Consider the following 23,192-nt stretch of genomic DNA (forward strand, 5'->3'; position numbering starts at 1 on the left):
TTTTTTTTTTAATCAACGCATCGCGTCGGTATGGGGGGCTGTAAGTTACACCGGAAAAGTATGGCATGACACTACCGCCTACATCTTTTCTATGGGCTATCGGTGAATTCTAAAATTTTTGTGTTACAAATCGTTTGACTTTCGCTATTTATCCGACGAGTTCGACTAACGCCCACGCGACTAGTCCGCCGGTACCAGCGTTCTGAGTTCTGACCATCATTTTTCTTTTAGTCATTGCGTAATAAGACCTCTGTAGAACCGCCATTCTGTTACAAATGACCCGAAATTTTGTGTCAGTATCTCCCGGCCTATGTATGTGTCATATTTTGCAATTGTTTATAAATACAGGGTGATGTAATTGGTGTAGTACGAATATCTAAAAATCTATGAAGAATTTTGTGATACAGTAAATGGAAGAATTATAGACTATTTTACAGTATTTAATAAAATCATTTAATTTTTTGTTCATTTTCATTAGAAATGTCAATTTTTCTCACCAAGGTGGAAATTTGGATGATAAGGATCTTGTTAGAAAAATATAAATTTTGACTAAAATCGGCATTTTTTTTTTCAAAAATCAAATTACTAATTAATAATCAGAGTTATCACATTATTAAAAAAAATAAGCCAAACTATACACAATTTTTACCTACTTGATGCAATCCTCAAAGATCATGGACATAGTGTATTGCGCCTTCCCCCATACCATCCAGAACTCAACCCAATAGAGTTACTATGGGGCATAATTAAAGGGAAAGTAGCATCACAAAATGTGAACTTTAACTTGAAAACTGTGGAAGAATTATTTAGAAAGGAAGCAAATGCTATTAGTCTGGATATGTTTAGTGACGTTTGGAGAAAGACGCGAGAACATGAGGAAAAATATATTCAATTAGAACCAAAAGTAGATAATAATTACACTGACTCTGAAATTCCGACAACGAAACATCGAGTTCTTCGAGCGATGAAAGTTACAGTGAAGTAGAAATTACGATTATGATTAAATAGATTCTTCTTCTTCTCTATAGATACTGCTTTCTGAATTGGTGGTAATTGTTAAAACTGTTAAACTGTTATGAGTTATGACGATTCAAAAGTGCTTCTAGAAGAAGTCTAATTGTATAAATGTTTGAGTTTGAGTTTAAAACCAATAGTGTGAAAATTATACAATAAACATGTAACACATATTTGTTAGCGCGTATTGGTAGGTATTACGTACTTACTACAAATATAATATTTCTTAGATATCTTTACTCGACCAAAGTCAGGAATTTAATTATTATTTGATAATTGAATGATTATTAATACTTTTATCCAATTGATTATTATTAGAATAAATAATTAACTTCATCAATTGATTTACTTTTAAATTATAATTTTACAGGTAAATTATGAGAGCTTTCATAAGTAATTATATTTGCATATAATATATATATCTACAACGCACCCATTTTACAATTCAAGTCTAAAATGAAACTAGAGTCGCATTTATTTTTGAACATACTGTAAGTGAAATTGCATAAGTGTGAGTACTGTGAACATGCCAGCTTTCCCTAATTTACCTATATCGCCGATTATAAAACAACCGATACCGATATCAAACAATTCAAAAAAACGCGCCCAATGAACGATGCGGGAGGCCGCCCGCGCGTGCGCACTTTGTTTTTTGAAAAAACTCTACCAATAGTAAACTTTTATTGGGAACTGATTGTATGTGTATAACTTAAAGTTTAACTGACTGCAAAATAATAATACTAAAATAAATGGGTTTCTTGTTTTTTTGATTTGGCATTGTTATTTAAAAGAATACTATTTACAGTGTTAAATGTTGGTAACTTTTATGCATAATTCACTATTTATTTTTCTACCAAGCCATCGATAACGGTATCGGTATCGCCGATATTTTATTACAAATATCGGTATCGGTATCGTATCGGCAAAATCATGTATCGTTACATCCCTAATTAGAATTATCATATTTTGGCAATGATATAAAGAATTTAAGGCTGGTTGCAGAGCTTCCCCGACCATCAGTGCGTACGTCAGTCGAGCTTGTCTATACTAATATTATAAAGAGGAAAGGTTTGTAATTATGTATGTATGTATGGTTTTCACGCATTTAAAACTACTGGACCGATTTTAAAAATTCTTTCACCATTAGAAAGCTGCATCTTCACTGAGCAACATAGGCTAGGTTTTATCCAGGAAATCTTACGGGAACGGGAACTATGCGGGATTTTCTTTGAAAGCGCGGGCGAAGCCGCAGGCGGAAAGCTAGTCATATAATATATGGAAATACGAGTGCGTATGGTCGGTCTAGCTATGAACGGTTTTACGAATTTCCATACATATTTTACAATTTGGAAGCGAGATTGAAATACAATATGTGCTAATAAAAAAGAGCAGAGCACACGTGTCAGAAGTGAAACTTCTTTGGGATACAAAGATACCAAAATTGTCGTAACTCCATGACGTGACGGTAATGCCATGCCGCAACGAAGCCTAAAGAAGTTTCACTTCAAAAACCATTATACTCTTTATTATATTCAAATATTTGCTATTTCTCATAATAATTCTATTTCACTTATGTTTTTCGCATGACTAGTCAATTTTAGGCACAATTTAACATTATTTTTTCTTAGATTAAAAAAAAGTTTTTGTTACTGCTAGTCTGTTAGTGGGTATTTTTTTAGTTACATGTTAAAATAGGTATATTCGTCAGCTTAAAACAGATATGAAACAGTTTTTCAAAGACAAGAAAGGAAAGAAAAGAAATATTACGAATCCTTAGTTATTATATAAATTGCACAACTGGGTATTTGATTAACATATTACTTTAATAAAATATAACCTCCTCCTTTTTTTGAAGTCGGTTAATAAACAGAAGTATTCACAATTCATAAACACAATGATTCAACACTGCTTAGAACACAAACATGCATTATATAACTTCTATTTTTAAAGTTTTTAACGTCTAAGTTCCATTTTCGAATCGTTAATTCGAAATTCAAAAGTAGCTCAAGAACACAATGAGGCACTTAATAACTTCATCCATTCATGATAGTTCGATTATTCCAAATTCAAATCACATTCGAAATTCAATTCTCGAGACACAGAGGCACTTAATAATTTCCGTTCTATTTATAAAAGTTCGCGCAAGTTCCATATTTAAATCACATCACATTCGATATTCAAATGCACAACACAGGCACTTTTTGTAGAACAGTTCCATTTTGAAATCACGTTCGAAAATTCGAAATTTAAACTTGCAATTGATTTCTTGCGTTTCGAAGATTCCAAATTTGAATTCTCTCAATCGACGTCATAATTCTTGTGTTCATGTTTGGCTTTCTTCGTTGTTGGTGAAGTTACATCACTTATATCATCATTTAGTCTTTTTCTTTTAAACGAATTGACACTATCTATGCTATTTAATCTACAACTACCCTCAGAGTCACTAGATATACCGTTTGTCGCACTTTTTATTATTAAAAGATCTTTTTCTATCTCTGTAAGTTCTCTATTTTTCGGTTTTCCCCGTTTCGTTTTATTTTGGCTTGTCGTGGGCGATAGTTCTATCCGCGGTTCGGGTTTCCGCTTTTTGTATGTCCGTTTCGCCGCCTTTTTCTTTGCTTGAGATTCATCCTGTAAAAATATCAATAGTTGTAAATAAATGATTTATTTAATAATAATCTAACTAGCTTTCCGCCCGCGGCGTCGTCCGCTTTGAAGAAAACCTAATAAATCATATACTAAAACACTCTATCTATTAAAAAAAAACCGCATCAAATCCGTTGCGTAGTTTTAAAGATCTATATATGGGGACATAGGGACAGAGAAAGCAACTTTGTTTTATACTATGTAGTGATAAAAACAGTTATTGCATCTCAATAAAAAAATTACATGGCTGATTTAAGATTGAACTATACTTTTGCATGTTAGTGAACTTAGCAGATCATTTTTAGCAGATAAAAAAAAATGTGAGTTCTTATCGCGTGCAGTTGAGTTCTACAGTTCCTGATACTTTTTAGAAATAGTTCTGGCGATTTACCTTAACAAACGACATTTGAAAAAACCCGACCTGGACCCGGCTCAACGTGATGCTAAGACGTAATGCTACGACGTGATGCTACGGCGTGATGCTACGGCGTAATGCTACGGCATGTGTTACGGCGTGATGCTACGACGTGATGCTACGGCGTGATGCTACGGCGTAATGCTACGGCATGTGTTACGGCGTGATGCTACGGCGTGATGCTACGGCGTGATGCTACGGTGTGATGCTACGGTGCGATGCTACGGCATGATGCTACGGCGTGATGCTACGGCATGATGCTACGGCGTGATGCTACGGCGTGATGCTACGGCGTGATGCTACGGCGTAATGCTACGGCGCGAAGCTACGGCATGATGCTACGGCATGATGCTACGGCATCATGCTACGGCATGATGCTACGGCATGAGGCTACGGCATGATGCTACGGCATGATACTACGGCGTGATGCTACGGCATGGTGCTACGGCATGATGCTACGGCATGGTGCTAAGGCATGATGCTACGGCATGGTGCTACGGCGTGATGAAATATGACATAAATAAATTTTCTAGTGTTTCATTTTACGCGAGTATTTCTAAAAAGTATCAAGAACTGTAGAACTCAACTGCATGCGATAAGAACTCACATTTTTTTTTTGATCTGCTAAAAATGATCTGCTACAGGAAGTTGGCAGATCATTTTTTCAAATGTCGTTTTGTAAGGTAAAAACGCCAGAACTATTGCTAAAAAGTATCAGGCACTGTAGAACTCAACTGCACGCGATAAGAACTCACATTTTTTTTTTTTTGATCTGCTAAAAATGATCTGCTAAGTTCACTAACATTACTTTTGCCATAATCTTGCACAATATTTTTTTATAAAAAAAAATTAAATCGAAAATAAATTCTTACAGACCTCTGGCATTTCTCTATGGTTACGAAATATTATTTTATTACTATTGTTAAATAAATCTATCAAGATACGAACCTGTTTAGGCTTAGCCCCCATGAAACCAGAACACCGTTTGGTGCCGCACATACATCTTTTTTTCTCAATCCCCGCACTTTCGAGATTATAGTTGAACGTTAATTCGCTATTCTGTAAAAGAGATAATTTTTATATTACATTAAAAGTGTCAGTCATTTTGTCATCTATCTGGCATCTGTATCTGCTCGTGAAAATTTCATTAAAATTAGCACGTAATTGGCCGTTATAAACCAACATTTCAATTACAGCTGTTCTACAATAGATACCGAACTTATCACTAAATATGTGATAATTTAATTAAATTAACTTTCTTTTACATAAAAGTTCTCTGTGCAACTCAATCTAATCTTCTTATATATAAAAATGAATCGCAAAATGTGTTGGTAAGCGCATAACTCGAGAACGGCTGAACCGATTTAGATAATTATTTTTTTATTATATTCCTTGAAGTACGAGGATGGTTGTTATGTAGAGAAAACGTAAGTACATGTACCACGGGCGAAGCCGGGGCGGACCGCTAGTTTTGTAATAGAAGTAAATACATTATAATTACAAATGTTAGATGCATGCAAAGAGGGTTTATTTCCACATTAAACACAGGTAAATTCTTAAAAATTATATTAATATACTAGCTTTGCCCCGCGGTTTTACCCGCATTGCTCAGCTCCCGTTGGTCTTAGCCTGATGAGATCGAGTATATATCGAGAAAGGCTATTCTTTGAGCTAATGGGCTATCTAACACCGAAATAATTATTCAAATCGGACCAGTAGTTCCCGATATTAACGTGTTCAAACAAACAAACAAAGTCTTCAGCTTTATAATATTAGTATAGGTTGTAATAAATAAACAATACTCACAGCCGGTATATCATACAAAGCAAATAATCCAACTCTCACATCGCCGAGTACAGTCCACTTTTGTGTTTCGCAATTTGGATCGCACGAATGATTCATAAACCTGAAATTATATTAACAATTAATATTAAATACAATATTTATTAATAAACATATTATTTTCCATCAGTATACTGCATTTTCGTACAATTAAAAATTAAAATCAAAAATTGTCCAAAGCAGAACTCTGCCTACTTATTATGCAGAGTTTTCTAATGCTCATTGCATATACATACAATAGATAATTCAATAGACTTTGATCAGTACTACAACGGAATAAGGTGTTAATTTCAACGAATGTTTTATACAATACTGCTGTATCGTACAAAAATAAATATGTAATGTAATCGTATAAAAATATAATATGTTAAAAATAAATCAAATTGCTAATTTAGGTAGTTTGGTGAACCTATACGAAAACCTAACCTAGGCGACAATGCGGTGACCGCTTTTTGCTTGCCATATATTTTTTTTTTTAATTTATAATAATAAGATGTATATCTTAATCAATGCAATAGTACTAAAAAAATCATCAAAAAACATACAGGGTGTACCAAAAAGTAGTGATGAACGGAAGCTGAGAGGTAGAGGACCTAGAGGGCTATCCGAATCACCCCCATGTATGTTATGCGATTTTTCGTATTTTCGGAGTTATGACGATTTTTTCAATTTTTCACCTATCGCCGAGTACGATGATATTTTCACTCATGCTGACGTCAATGATTGCGGAAGATGCTTGATTTTTTTTGTGTGCTAAGCTGAAAGATAGGCCAATTCAGTATGGTAACATTTACTATCGTAAGATCTTTGAATGGAATAAAAAAAAGAATTAAATGGAAAGAAAGATAAAATTACCCAGTATGTTCACCACTTCAAGGGCCCGTAAAAAAACAAAATCACATAAAAAAAGTTTTCCGTTTGACTTTTAAAAACTTGCTCTATCTATCAGATAGCTACGCTGAAAATTTCATTTTATTATTCAGAAGGCTTCAATCGAAAAATTTAAATCTAAATGTGGTAAGTGCAAAAATTGAATTAACATGATGATCATTAAAACCAATAAATAGGTGTTTAATTACCAGAAATTTTTAAAATAACCCCGCTGTTGCTCAATGCAAGTGCGACATCACCGTAAAAAGTTGTCTTTTAAATGTCTGAATGCCCTTTTATCATTTTTAATGGTTTCTTCTGCTACTATGAATTTCCGGGTTATTTCGTCCAAATTGTGGCAGTCTCTCGTCTTTGTAGTATCCCCACGGAAAAAAATCAATAGGGTTTATGTCCGGGGACCGCGCAGGCCAGGCTAAAGGGCAAAGATACCCTGAAAGATGGATTGGTCGTTGCAGCCTGCGCATGCGCCGGTGACGCCTGCCTTAAAGCCTGGCCTCCACGGTCCCTCGACCTAAACCCCATTGATTTGTTTCAATGGGAATATTAAAAAGACCTCGGCTACATGAGAGAATGCCACAATTTGGACGAAATAACCCGGAAATTCATAGTAGCAGAAGAATCCATTAAAAATGATAAAAGGGCATTCAGGCATTTAAAAGACAACTTTTTACGGTGATGTCGCACTTGCATTGAGCAACAGCGGGGTTATTTTAAAAATTTCTGGTAATTAAACACCTATTTATTGGTTTTAATGATCATCATGTTAATTCAATTTTTGCACTTACCACATTTAGATTTAAATTTTTCGATTGAAGCCTTCTGAATAATAAAATGAAATTTTCAGGGTAGCTATCTGATAGATAGAACAAGTTTTTAAAAGTCAAACGGAAAACTTTTTTTATGTGATTTTATTTTTTTACGGGCCCTTGAAGTGGTGAACATACTGGTAGTCCAGGAGGAATCGGCGCATGAGTACCGAAAACTATTCCACCTCAATTTTTTTACGTGATCCTCTTCAAATTGCCCTACTGATGATATAAATGCATGTTGCCATGGGGCAACCCGGTGCCATATTGTTTAAACCGAAATTGTTTAAACAATTGCAAGGAATTGTTATTTTTCAACCGGACAAATTTTTTTTATATTTTTTATCGAAATACCAATAAAAAAGGTCCAATTACTTTTCACGATAAAGTTAATATTTTCAAAGATATGAATTTTTTAAGGTTTGAAAAATCTCAAATTTGGGTACTTTCGACCCATGAAAAATATATTTAAAAAAAAAATAATATATAAGTAATATTTTTTTTTCAATTCTCTATACAATAGTTAATAATATTGTTAATAGAGATTTAAGAAAATTTCATTGTTTATATCTGTTTTTTAATTGTTAACTTCGCGCGCTCACAAATAATATAAGTTGCATACTTCTATGTGGTTGTGATTCAGAAGACTGTAAGAATATAATATATAAAAATAATATTGATAATAAATAAATACTTATTTTTAAATCTTGTTTTATTATTTCATACTTCTCCATCTATAACTTTCGTTTGAAGAAGTTATTCAATGTAATTAATAAGGTAAAAGACCTAGTTATTGACACTTTAAATTTTATTTTAGTTAAAAAAAAAACAAATCAATTCTAATAAATTAATAAATATAATTTTTGAATTAAAAATTTTAAGATCTTTGGTTTTTTGAGAACATTTCATTCTTTTAATTAAAATCAAATTGCGAGTGTCAAACAACTAGGCCAGTGTCAATAACTGGGTCTTTTACCTTACTTGCTGTTTCAATAACAAAAAAGTAATATAAACTGACAAAAAAGTAATTTTAATTACATGTTTCAATTTATGCTTAAATAACTTTAAAAAAATTGATTTCAGAAAAAAATATATAAGAAACAAATTGTAGACAATTTAATTATTAATAAGATTGCTCTCTTTAGAAATCTTGATAAAGTTGATAGTTTTTAAGATAAATGATAAATAATGATTCAAGACACAGAGAGGCCGATGCAGCGCATGAGTAAGAGAGAGACGGCGATACTTAAAGGTAAGCGGCGCGTACTTGTGAGCGCGCGAAGTTAACAATTAAAAAACAGATATAAACAATGAAATTTTCTTAAATCTCTATTAACAATATTATTAACTATTGTATAGAGAATTGAAAAAAAAATATTACTTATATATTATTTTTTTTTTAAATATATTTTTCATGGGTCGAAAGTACCCAAATTTGAGATTTTTCAAACCTTAAAAAATTCATATCTTTGAAAATATTAACTTTATCGTGAAAAGTAATTGGACCTTTTTTATTGGTATTTCGATAAAAAATATAAAAAAAATTTGTCCGGTTGAAAAATAACAATTCCTTGCAATTGTTTAAACAATTTCGGTTTAAACAATATGGCACCGGGTTGCCCCATGGCAACATGCATTTATATCATCAGTAGGGCAATTTGAAGAGGATCACGTAAAAAAATTGAGGTGGAATAGTTTTCGGTACTCATGCGCCGATTCCTCCTGGACTATGGGTAATTTTATCTTTCTTGCCATTTAATTCTTTTTTTTATTCCATTCAAAGATCTAACGATAGTAAATGTTACCATACTGAATTGGCCTATCTTTCAGCTTAGCACACAAAAAAAATCAAGCATCTTCCGCAATCATTGACATCAGCATGAGTGAAAATATCATCGTACTCGGCGATAGGTGAAAAATTGAAAAAATCGTCATAACTCCGAAAATACGAAAAATCGCATAACATACATGGGGGTGATTCGGATAGCCCTCTAGGTCCTCTACCTCTCAGCTTCCGTTCATCACTACTTTTTGGTACACCCTGTATAATTACCTAGCCAAATTCCCCTTAGGACCCGCGTCAATCATTCTCTCTTTGTCCAGAGTGAGAAAGTAATAGTTCTCATCTCTAACTTCGTGCATCCTTTTCATTCTGCGTTGAAACTCTTCTTCATCTATTAATTCTCCTACGTACTCTATCACAAATTGACCTGGAAGAGAGTTGTGATTTAACGGGTTTATAACAGGATTTCAATTTTGATTTTGACAGGTTTAAAACAGGATTTTAAATTTTACTCTTGATATTGACAGGTTTAAAACAGGATTTTAAATTTTACTCTTGATATTGACAGGTTTAAAACAGGATTTTAAAAGGAAATGACGGTTATAGTAACAAATTTAAAGGAATTGTTGGTAAAAATGGTTATGTATGGTTGGTAAATGCAAGTAACAGTTTAAAAGTTAGATTAATAGTGGATAATTTTAAAACACAATTTTTGCAAAAAATAAAAAAATAAGATAACATGGAGATGGACGTATGAAATTAAATTTTGGTAATTAGCCGCTTGGCCTGACTTTGTTCATGTTCATATATGTATGTACGCTATACACATTTCGGTATGACTATTATTCAATTATCTTTTTGGATTTATGTTTTTCATTCCAATTAAATAAACAATCATCATCACCATTATGTTTTTGACGTGACAACGTCTTATAATTCGATAGCGCCGGCTGCACGCATGAAAAAACATGACTCATGAGGCGTTACCTCGCTCTGAGGCGTTCCGTAAGGCTTGAAGTGCAAGCGAGAGCGCGGAACGAACGAATAAGAAGCACAATCGGACTACTATAGTCAGTAAACCGACTTTTACAGACAACCAATTTTTTTTGTAACATGAAATTTCATTAAAATAGATTTATTGTACTGCATGTTATTAAATACCCTTTAACACTACACTTTACATTTACACATTACACATTACACTTTCACTTAACACTTAACACTTTGCTCACCAGCCTTAATATCCTCTAACGTGCGAAGTCCCCAGCCCCTCGCGTGTGTCCTGTAGGGCTCCATGCGAGGGTACTCGCGTTTTTCAAAGGCCCTATTATTGCAGCGGTCACCCGCCCTACATGTTGGACCACATTCCGTTAGCAGCATCCTGCAATTTATTAATTAAAAAAAATAAAAAAGAGGAAAATTTGTAAAAGTATTGATTATAAGGCGATATATCGAACCCGCGTGACATCGAATAGCTTCTCTCTTGATTTTATGTTTAAGATAGTAAGCATTTTAACAGTACACATAAAACTTTAAATAAAATACTTTTTAAACTTATTATTTTGAATAGTATCTTAGCAGTTATAATTTTTACATCCGAATTCATATGAATGAAAACTGCTTTCAATGATTTTCGAAAATTTATTTGACACACCTGGGAATTGAACCAAGAAAAATGTGTCACAATTATAAAATTAAATTACTTACTATTGAATACAATTAAATTACATCCTGTACTTTTATCGCATCAATCATTAGGTTCTGTTTAAGGATGATATTTATACTAACTTTAAATCTTACATGGTAATGCAGTATGACATTTTGGTATTATCGTCTAGGGATTATTTAATAAATCAAATAATAAAACATACCTATTAAGACAATGTGAGTAAGGTCCACATGGCTGGCTCAGATTGGGGTCACATTCGCATGCGGTCAGCGAGCCCTCCTCATCGTTCCGTCTATTTGCCAGGGACCCTAGCGGCCTGTTGACCTTTAGCTTTACATAATGTGGGGGGAGGAGGGATGATGCTATGTCTGAGTCACCCTCGTTGGAGGGGGGTGAGTCTGGAAATAGAAATTAATTATAAGCAGATAAATTTATTTATTTATTTGTCTTTGGGAATAAATAAATAAATAAATTTATCATTGCTAAAATATTGCATTATTGAATTAAATTGCTAAAATATTGCATTATTCAATTTTGAAGGCTACAACAAAACAATTTTTATGCTTTATATTTCTGGAAAATAAATAACTATTTGATTCATTCTGTTTAAAATCTAAATAGCTTTATAATAACAGTTAAAATATGTAATGTGGGGGGAGCAGGGATGATGCTATGTCTGAGTCACCCTCGTTGGAGGGGGGTGAGTCTGGAAATGGGAGAAATTTTCTATACTAATATTATAAAGAGGAAAGGTATGTATGTATGGTTTTCACGCATAAACTACTGGACCGATTTTGATGATATTGGGAACAGATAATCTTTAGACCCTGAGAAAGAACATAGGCTACCTTTTATTGCGAATTATGTACCACGGACGAAGCCGGGGCGGACCGCTAGTAAACAGATATATTGCTAAAATATTGCATTATTGAATTTTGAATACAACAAAACAATAATTTTGATGTTGATAAAACTATAAAATAATTTTTATATTTCTGTAAAATAACTATTTGATTCATTCTGTTTAAAATCTAAATAGCTTTATAATAACAGTTAAAATATTTTTGAAGTGAAACTTCTTTATTGGGGTTGGAAAAAAATTTAGTGTAACATTTTTTCGTTACGCGTGACATTTTTCCGTTACGCACCATTTTTTTCTTATTCCTACCTCGCGTGATTCGACGTATTTCTGTATAGTTGCATATAGTAAATTATTTTTTGAAAATTAAGGTCATAAAGGAGTTTCACTTCTTATGTGTGTACACTAGTACACGCACACATTTTTTTATATTTTTATACCAAATTGATTACTCTTTAGTGCCAAAGGGAGTTCCTTTCAAATCTATTATTACAGTAGTAATTTATTAGCAATATATTATTTTTGGTATATAAAAGTTATTTTTCCCACAATCCAATCCAAAACAGATATAATAACAACAAAAAAAACTTACTCTTTATAATTTCATACGCTCGTTGTGCGTGTTCGACCGCCATCGCGAACGCGGCGTCTATCTTTGAGTTCTTACTTGATATTTTGCCTGTATCACCTGTGAAATAAAATTATTTATTTATATTTATATGATATTATAAGTAAAAACGTATCTATAGCTCTCCAGATGTGGCACGTCAAAATGTGGCTAATTAGCTACATTCTACATCAGATGTCTCTTTCTCGCTCACGATAGTTGAATCATGCCATTTCACTTTGACGTATACTCATGTGTAGTGTGCTGTTTTTTATTTTTTATTTCGATTCGAAGAATAATAGCAATGACTACATGACCAATTTTGTTTACAAATAAATAATAAGAAATATAATGTTTTCATCATATTCATTTTTCTTGTTCACATTATCTACTATTCACAAACTTAATTCATATATTATTATAATATACACGCAAAACTTTACGAAATCGAAATTTGTATGACTTCAAAAATTTTTCTCAAAATTTTCATTAAAAAAGCCCTTAAAAACTTACCCTCTTGAAACGGGAACACCCTGCCTCTATTCACCCAGTAGTGATCATACTGGCCAAAGAATCGAACCACAAATTCGCCTGAATAATGTTTTACGGCCATAATATTTTCTGGAATTTCTGATGGATGCAGGATCAGGCCTGGCCACCACCTGTAAGAAAAGATAGATAAATTAAACTCAGAAAAGTAAGATAGAAAGTCAGCTCTCTAATAAACAGGTACTATTTAAAAAGCGCCTAGGAAGATTACTAGATAGGAAAACATTTTCTCATTAGTTTCAAGAAACTTAGTTAAAACTTGACGGACTTCAACTTTTACGCTTTTTTCTGTTAAAATCTAAATTTACATTGACACAATTTATTATAATAAGTTTGTAATTTTGCAGGGGAAAAAATAGGAAAAAATAACCTTGAAAATATCAAAACCACCCTAAACTTTTTAAATTCATTAAATAAATAATAAATAAAATCTTTAGTTGAATTCATACATTAATAGTAGTAAATTGCAAATACGTATTACTTTATTAGTTTTTACACTACAAAAGTGAAAGATGATAATATTTTGTACAAACTTACCTATAATGACCCAATTTGACCCACACCATTTCGCCATATAAAGGCAAGCAACCAGTCTCACAATCTTCACACATATAGCCTCCTGGAAGTTAATTTATTAATATTAATTAATTAAAATAATAAATTTTCTTTTAGTGTGTTCTCTATTAAATAAATAACTATCGATTTTCTTACCGGTTCTCGCCCTTAGAAACAATTTACTGTAATAGGCATTTGTAAAAGAACAATACATATTATCAAAAAAAAAATAGTTTATTTTTCACATACAAACAAAGAACTCAAAATTCAGAAATCCATACTAATATTATAAATGCGAAAGTAACTCTGTCTGTCTGTTTGTTTCTCAATCACGCCTAAACTACTGAACCAATTTGCATGAAATTTGGTATGGAGATATTTTGATACCCGAGAAAGGACATAGGCTATCTTTTATTGCGAAATATGTACCACGGGCGAAGCCGGGGCGGACCGCTAGTAAATTATAAAATACGTACCCTCAGGAGGCTTAATATTAAGGCACTCAGCATGGAACGAAGTGGGGCAATATTCGCAGCAAATTAGTGAACCTCCTAACGCACATATGAAACACCATCCTGTATTCACATGACAGGGAACTTTGCCAGGCCTGAAAAATACATTTATTAATTTTTCAATTATTTATTCATGTTATAGCAGTATATAATAGATAGAGGATTAAAAAAGTTATTCCCAAAAAAAAATTTCATCAATATATATCTAACTGTGATTGAAGAAAATGTTAAAAAAATGAATTTTAAATAATAGTTTTTACTATTTATATTAGCGCGTATGTTATGCTTATTACTTTCATGAAAAAACGCCAATTTAGATGAAATTTTGAACATAAAAAGAATGGTCTATAATACATAGGACTATTTTAATCCTGTTTTCGTTAGTTACACGTGAAAACGAACTACTTAATTAATTAACAGTAAATAACTTACCTATGCTCATAATGCCTTGGACAAATAATGTGCGAACCGGTCAAAATCTGCGTTCCAGCTGGCAAACACTTCGTAAATGTATGGTATGTAGCTGGACACCGAACACACTTTGCTAATTTATCCCCACAGAACCTCGTCTTACATCCCCTGGGGTCATCACACACACATGTATGACACACATGACGAGGACAAGATAAGGCTTCCGAATAATCATTCTGTTTCTTGCTGTTCCGAGACGGTTCTCCAGAATTAAATTGTGTCTGCGGCCAATGTTCCAAACATTCTAAGTGATAGTATTGATTGCAATGCGCTACTTGGCATTTTTGTCTCTTTTCGACCTTCTGTTTCGGAGATACGTCACTCTTACATACAAAACAGACAGGTGTGGTGTGCTGTTCGCAGTTTTTACACTTGAAATCGTCGTAATTCGACACTTCGGTTTTCTTCTTACGAGGTATGATGTCCACAACTTTACATTTACCGACGTCTGTGTCGCTCCAATTTAGTTCTTCATCGCTTGAGTTAGAGTCGTATTTTGTTTCTGGGTTTTCGATCATTTCTTTCAATTTAGCTGATAATTTCTTTTCGAATTCATCCGCGTTCGGTATTGTATGCGAATCAAGCTCGTAATCTAGCATTTCTTCAGAATTATTGTGATCTTGCGATTTATCGTCACTGTGGTCGTCGTTAGAATCATCTATTCCTTTGGGTTTTCTGCCTCGATTCTTCCGTTTTTTCTTTCTACCTCTAATAGGTTGGGGCGATTCAATTATTTCGACAACTTTCTTGACACAATCCACGTGGAACATGCCACAACAGCCTTTGCACTTAACTAGATTTCCAGTTCTTTCACATATTTCACACACTTTTTCCCTGATTAAACCTTTAAACAAATTTGGCTTGGGCTCAGTCAACTGTCTAAAATATTCTTCGACTTCGTCAAATTGGTCTACTTCTTCATATAAGATATCTTCAGTAACGAAATTGTCTTCAGTCTTTTTGTGTACATCTCCATTTACTTCCATTGAACTAGAAGGTGCATTAATTTCTTCTGATTTTATGTTAGTTTTAGGTTTTGTCTTAAAAATTTCAAACAATTCAATTTGATCTTCGTAATCTGAGAAGTCCTCTTTGTAAAACTGCCTCTCTGTCCTTCTCTTAGATTTTTCTTTTGGGATAATTTCTTCAGTTGTAGTCGTCGATGTACTAGAACTGAAAGTAGTATAATCTTTTTCTTTCTTCTTACGTACTCTTTTTACAGGCGCGGGTTCTTGATTCAGACCTTTCACTAAATTAGCTTGGTCAATATCATCTGTTTTCTTTATGTCTGTTTTCAAACTTTCTTCATATAACCAAGTGTTATATAGATAATTGGTTATTTCTTCTTGTGTTAGTTCAGGGTTTTCCTCCATAAGTGCATCCTGTCGTAATTCCAAGTATTTTAAAAATTCTGGGTTTTCCATTAATGCCTTGGGATCCATTGTCTTTTCTTTGGTGCGTAATTTTCTTTTAGAGACTGAAACTTCGCTGCTTTCCGATTTAAGTGATAAAGTATCAGGATCTATTTTGATTACATCTTCGTTTTGAATTTCTTCACTTGAAATGGCAGTAATAGTGCTGCCTGCAGCTTCGCTCATTTCGCAATCGCTCGCAGATTCTGCGTCATCCAAATCATCTTTAAAAGTTTTCTTTTGAACTTTCTCGCTGGATAATGTAGAAACAATACTACACGCAGCTTCACTAGTTTCACAGTCACTATCTGATTCAGAGCCATTCATGTCATTACCATTTATTTTGATACTTAATTGATCACTATCTTTTATGTTTTCGTCCAATAATAGTTTCTTAGATATTTCAATTTCAGAGAATTCACTATTTGAATCTTCAATATCTGAAGCTATATTCACATTATAACTTTTTGAAGTCACCTCATTCTCAACACTCAAAGTTTCATTGTTTTTGTCATCTGTCGAAATATTCTTAGTTGTTGTTTCGTGGATTATTTCTTCAGTATCTAATGGAGTGTCCATATTGCATTCAAATTCACTTCCATTGTTTAAAACTGTTTCTACATTTTGAATTGCTTTCTCATTAGAAACTGTATAGTTTTCTTTGATAAGTTTGTCATCTTTTTCTATTACAGTCTCTTTGCTTTTTGGTACAGCCTGAAAATTAATCAAAGTTTGCTTACTCTTATGCGATTTTAAATTTAATACTCTTTTACGTCTTTTTTTCACTGACGGCGAACTTTTTAAGCCTTTCACCAAGTTAGATTGTTCAATATCGTCCAATTTCTTCCTGTCTGTTTTTAAACTTTCTTCATATTGCCATGTTTTATATAAATACGTAGTTATTTCCTCAGGCGATAGTTCAGGATGTTCGTCAATCACGGAATCTTGTTTCTGTTCAACATATTTAAGAAATTCTGAACAATTAAGGCCATTTATTTCGACTAATGAACTTGTTTTTGTATATTTTATTATAGGTTCATCTTCTTCAGTGTTTTCCGATTCATTTCCTTCATCAAGATGTCCATTTTGTACAATATCATGATTATTAGTATCGTCTAATTGTATTCCATTTGTAGAACAACTATTTGCTTGATCAATTTCAGTTATTTCTTCCAGCCTTTCTTTATTAAGCTCACAACCACTTTCAATCTCCTCTGCAATTATCTCTTTATCTGTATCTTCTTCATTATTTATAATTGCATTAAGATCATGCTTCTTAATTTCTTCCTGAATAATATAATTATTGAAATCATTACTAGTAGGTACATTTTCTGTATCTTGATTGGATTTACTGTCATTTTCATCTACATCCATACTTTCCATAACACTTTCTTCATGATTTAATGTTATATTATCAGTAATTGTATGTTTTGCACATAATGTAGTATTCATTTCATCATTTTGTGGAGATAAAATGTCATTATTCATTATTTTTGAATCATTGATATCAATATCGTTATTGCCCTCTGTTTCAGGTTGAACACAATCCAGTCTATTTACAATTTTATCATCATTTTCTATGTTAATGTGATCTCTTAGTATTACTGTAGATTCCTGCTCCTGCATAGAAATGTCCTGCATTGAAACATCATCTTCATCATTGATAATAACTGATGTCGATGCATTACACATATTTTCATTTACATTTTCCGAATGATTTTCTTCATTTGTTTTACTTTCTGATATGTCATCGTCATTTTCTGTATTGGAAGAATTATTAACAATAATTTTATCACTTGCATCTTGATTTACTTCTGCTTTTAAATTATCACAGATTTCTTCATGATCATTGTCTTCTAAATTATTTGATACAACAGTTACTTTGTCTTGATCTAATTTTGTATATTCATTAATGTCATATGATTCTACATTAGTGTCTTCATTTGTTATAACTTCGATTACAGCACTTTCCTCGTCACATTGATCTAGTCCTAAAGCTATGCTATCACACTCATTATTTTTAGTTTCTTGACCAGCAAGAGTTTCAACTTTAGAAATAACTCCAATACCACTACCGGGCTCAAAAGATTCATGGCTTAAATTACTGCCACTATCAATGAGATCAATTTCATCAATTATGATATGACCATTTGTTAGTTTGGTATAATCATGTTCAGTGTGATGAGCTAATAATTTAACTTCATTATCAGAATCCTGATTAGAAAGACGTAAGCTATATCTCTTTTGTTCATTTGGCGTCACATTTTTTGATTTAGTAAACTTGGATTTCCTCTCAGACTTGATTTGAGGTTTGATCTGGGGTTTCTCTGGCGTATTCGATTTCGCCTTTTGCAACCACCTATCCATGTGCGATTGTTTTTGTATTTTCGTAATTCCCGTTTTGGCAGCCATATTGTCGAGACACGCAGTAACAACGTCAGAAACATCGAAAGATTTATTCCTACTCTTACTCCTGGTGGATTCAGAATCTGAATTCTTACAATCGTCTTCTGAAAATAAGCTGTCATATAAACTTTCACTGAGAGAGACATCACTGTTTGTTCTAGTTATCTTTTTACTTTTTGCTGGAGTTACTTTACTCTTGGACTTATCAATCATAGCATTTAGAGCATCTATTCTAAGTCTTTTAGGTTCTTTAAGGAGAATATCGGCTTCTTCTACAGATGTATACCAATATGGAAGCCGCTTCTCTGTGATGAAAAATGCTGCATACAGTCTTGGATCTTTTCTTTTTGCCTGAAAATAAGAATCGAAAATGTGGTATTTGAATGTTTTAAAATTTATTTTAATGAGATATGTAATATGAAATAAATATTTACTGCCTTAATAGTTAATATTTAATAGGCAGAAAACTGAACACATGATTTGATGAAGTTCTAAATATGTATATTAAAAGAAGTATTTCTGTTAGAAAAATATGTCCCCTGACATTTAAAAGTGAATTTTACATGAAGTTAAACAAAAATACATAATAGATTACTTTATATATATAAAACATTTTTCTTATATCAAATACCAACATATAAAAAATAAAAATAAAAACATTTCATACCTCAGATGTGAACTGATCTCTCGTGGCCTCAAACTCCTGTAGTCCCTGATACTTCCTCAGCATGGTCTCCAATATCCAACCTCGTCTTCCATTATCACCAAGGAATGTCACATGTATTATATCTTTTTCAAGTCTTCCATATACTAAAAATTGAAAATTTTAATTATATGACAAATAAATTTTAATTGTAACATACAGATTACAAAATTAATGTCATGCATTTTTTTTTTGTCACTTATATTTTCTTTTAATATTTTTTTTTAATTTGTATTCTGGGATAATATTAATATAGATTAATAAAAATTACTTCAAAATTGAGAAACAATGTTTGTGTAGAAATTTTTTATAATTGAATATCTTGGTGTATTAATTATTTTAGTTAAATGTTCTGTTTCATGCATCCAACAATCTGTATGCTTATCAAACTATTTAAATTATAGAGAAGAACATAATTATTAAAAAAAATTAAGTTATGTTTTAATACATTTTTAATTTTATACCAGATGATATTGTTCATATTTCAAAAGCTCATTATTATTAAAACTGTGTTATAACTTACAGTTAATTGTAAAAGTAAAAGTAAAGTTAAGTTATTAATAATTATTAATTAAATATTATTAAGTTACTTAAAGTTAAGTGTAAAAGTAAAAGTAAAGTAAGTAATAATTTATAAAATGTATAAGGTAAATGTTTCCAATAATATATTCAGTATGAAATACTTGATTTATTATGCATAGAAGTTGATCAATATGTATGAATAATCTATGAAAGCATTAATTAACTTGTTTTAAAATGATAAGCAAATGCCATATTTTCATATCAGTCTTATAATGATTTACCTCCTTTTGACTAGAGTTCTAAGTAAAATATGGATATTTAATTATTATTAGGGCTGATTTTTCAATCCTTGGTTTTTAACTTATTTGTCGAATAATGTATAAAACTACCATTTTAAAAACTTATTCTAATTGCCCGTATTTGACAGTTTACGTGACATTCTAATATTATCGTGTAATACTTTATTGGACGGATAAGTTTTATCCAAGCATTGAAAAATCGGCCCATAATAGTAAATTAATAATATTTTAATTTTTGTATGTATACTTACACTTCTTTTTGATAAACATCAAGCTTATGGGTTCTCTAGTAACCATACATGGCCAAAATGGATATGTACCCATTCTGGCCCATGCCAAGTCACCAACTTGATATTCACACTGTGCCTCCAACTCAAAGAGATCACTCTGCGACATTCTTTTCTCTTGTACATCCTTCTTTTTCTTTTTATTGCTATCGAAATCTAACGTCTTAACAACGGATGACAAGTCACTACTACGTCCTTTCTTTGAAGCTGATTTTTCATTCGATTCTGCTTTTAGAGTTTCCTTTGACGGTGAAAACATGTTCTTTATTAGCATAACCGTTTCCTCCTTCTCTTTTGTTTGTATCAAGTCTTTTCGTATGTAGATTTTGGGCTGCTTTTTGGCAGAGGATGGTTGCTTCTTCTCAGTAGAACCAAAACGACTAAGCAGTATGTTTTCGTTGTAAATATTTTCAATTTGATTGTCAAGCGCATCAGACTTCTCCGTTTTCACTGGTGAATTTGATGCATGCATTTTATACGCTGCTACTTGTCTACTTGGAGATTTGTCGAACTTAGGAGAAATTAATTTGGGATTTATTTTTTCGGTATCACTTACTTCTGACTCCGATTTTAATTTCCTAGCTCGACCATAGCGGCTAGTACTGGTAGCTTCACTGTTAGTGACTGGAGAAGTGATTCTCGTTGTTAGATTTGTCTCCAATTCTCTTTCAACTAGTGATCGCTTCTTTGGTTTCATTTTTACAAGTGCAGGACTATTAGAATAGCTCAAATCCTCAGAACTTACATCTTCGCATTCCTCCATTTTAATTACAAGCAATCAAACCGCCATACGCCAGTTTGACGCAATGATGTCGAGCCGAAAATGTCGGTTGTAATTTTTATACCGAAAATATGAAATATCGCATATTTATCAATAAATAAAATGGTAAATGCGAATAGAGCACTCAACAACCGAGTATCGCTCGTTCATATGTATAGATATGCATGTTCTGCAACAAAAGAAACGAAACGAAGTTATTTTAGACAATCAATTGTATAACACAAGCAATTCGCACAAAATACGCTTAATATTGCATCAAATATTTACATAATGATTCTAAAAACTTATATAAACATCAAGATAAGACGTTAACGGTAAATTGAACAACAATCGCCATGTATTTTACTCAATTGTATGTTAAGAAAAAATAGGCCATAGTTACTTCCTCAGTCACAGGATCGAAAACTTAATTTTCTTTTTTACTTATCACTGTCTTGCTCTAAAAATGCAAAAATCACTTTTTTAGGAACTACACAGTAAACCGTTGCAAATACATTATTTAATATTCCCAACGCCTGAGCAATCTTCGACCAAAGTCCTATTTTGTTCCGAAATGGGACCCTATGTAGCCGTCATCCACGCGCCATTATATCTCACTATGCTCGATTTATGCAAACAAGAAAGATTCAACTATTGAGGACCGTTTTAAAATTATTATTCACTGATTACCTTCGAGTTAAAACATAATCTGATAAAAATATTAACTTATATATGTTAATTTTTCAAGAAATTAAGTTCCACTATTCACGACGCTCAGTATTCAGTAATTCAGTACCGCGAAAATCACTCGATTGAATGTTTGAATGTGTGTGTAAAATACTTGTGAATTGTGATTGTAGGTGTCGGCTGTCGCCTGTCAATGTCGATATAGATAAAACCTTAGATCTACACCGATTTTTAGGCATCAACGCTTTTTATAAATTTCATAAAAAGGGAGATATTTTATTTATTACATATTTTCTAGAGATCAATGTCAAATACTTGATATACCTATTACCTATTATTAATCCATCAGTCCCCGGAATCACAGACACAATAGAAAATCTATTGTATCAATCAAAATGATGATATATATTCATAATTCAGTAGGTAGCTGTAATGCAAAATATACCTACCACTATAAAAGCGAATAGCTGTGAGCTAAACCTAGATATAACTAGATAAAATTTTCAATCTGCTTGGTATTATACCAAACAGATATAATATTTATGTACGTAAATATCAATCCAATTGATGATATATTATATTCATGCACATAATATAATATTATATGCTTAGATTATATGTATAAGTTCGTAAAGAATTTTGTTTTTGTGCCCAAGACTAAGGCCCAAGATATTATACAGGATGTCATGGTTAAGTGTGCACAAGCTTAATGATCTAAGGCACAGGCGATTATTCCGTAACTATTGCAGATCTGAAAAAACCTGTGGAAAAAACTGATATCGAAAGCCCTTTACCTAATGAGTAAGGGCGTATTCAGAAAGAAAGCTTGAAACTTATAAGCGCTTATAAGCGCTGGTAACCCGCGCAGGAAAATATATGAACATGCGCTTATAAGCGCTGATCGGCGCCGACAAGTTTGTTGAAAGTTGTTGGAACTTGTCGGCGCCGATCAGCGCTTATAAGCGCATGTTCATATATTTTCCTGCGCGGGTTACCAGCGCTTATAAGCGCCGATAAGCGCTTATAAGCGCTTATAAGTTTCAAGCTTTCTTTCTGAATACGCCCTATAATTACATTAATAACTTAACGATTATACCTTTACTGTTCTGTGATTACACCCATAGCCTTCTCTTTCTCCAGAGAAGGCTACGTTACACCCGGTATCATCCCGGTGTATTTATTTTTATATTTTAAAAACTTTTTACTGATATCTTTAATACAGGTTACCTACTCGGTAATCTAGCAAAGATGCCAGTCTTGAACCGTTGATTGATATATACCTATCATTATACAGTTACCACCAAATGTATTTAGCTCTAAGGTTAGGTTAAGTTAAGACTGAATAAACGAATTTGAATTTGAAAAAAACATGACTAAAAACATATATGATCTGTTGATGTACTTGTCGAATGTCGACGAATGTCAAATAACTGTCAATTAAGTGTCAGTGATACTCAAATAATAACTGAGAATAATAACCTTTGCGAGAAGTTTGCG

General features: G+C 32.5%; 1 protein-coding gene across 2 annotated transcripts; it reads right to left on the reverse strand.

Moving 5' to 3' along the window:
• Positions 1-1,818: 1,818 nt before the first annotated feature.
• On the reverse strand, positions 1,819-21,816 carry LOC149477834 (uncharacterized). Of its 2 annotated transcripts, none has more exons than XM_089709711.1 (14): positions 21,699-21,816; positions 20,213-21,198; positions 19,105-19,247; positions 14,581-18,788; positions 14,113-14,243; positions 13,619-13,700; positions 13,046-13,194; positions 12,518-12,613; positions 11,269-11,464; positions 10,630-10,778; positions 9,668-9,824; positions 5,882-5,981; positions 5,024-5,134; positions 1,819-3,645 (listed from the first exon to the last, which is right to left on the reverse strand). In XM_089709711.1, exons 2-14 carry the CDS (start codon positions 21,009-21,011, stop codon positions 3,313-3,315), a joined length of 6,654 nt encoding a protein of 2,217 aa, XP_089565837.1. In that variant the 5' UTR covers positions 21,012-21,198; positions 21,699-21,816; the 3' UTR covers positions 1,819-3,312. The 2 variants fall into 2 exon arrangements, with proteins under 2 accessions (XP_089565837.1, XP_089565838.1); XM_089709712.1 differs by lacking the exon at positions 21,699-21,816 and adding an exon at positions 21,412-21,633.
• Positions 21,817-23,192: the final 1,376 nt, after the last annotated feature.

Source organism: Colias philodice, chromosome 23, assembly GCF_061535455.1.
Source record: "Colias philodice isolate Cphi_HAF_F1 chromosome 23, ilColPhil1 Martin Lab GWU primary, whole genome shotgun sequence".
In the NCBI taxonomy this organism is placed as follows: Eukaryota; Metazoa; Arthropoda; class Insecta; order Lepidoptera; family Pieridae; genus Colias; species Colias philodice.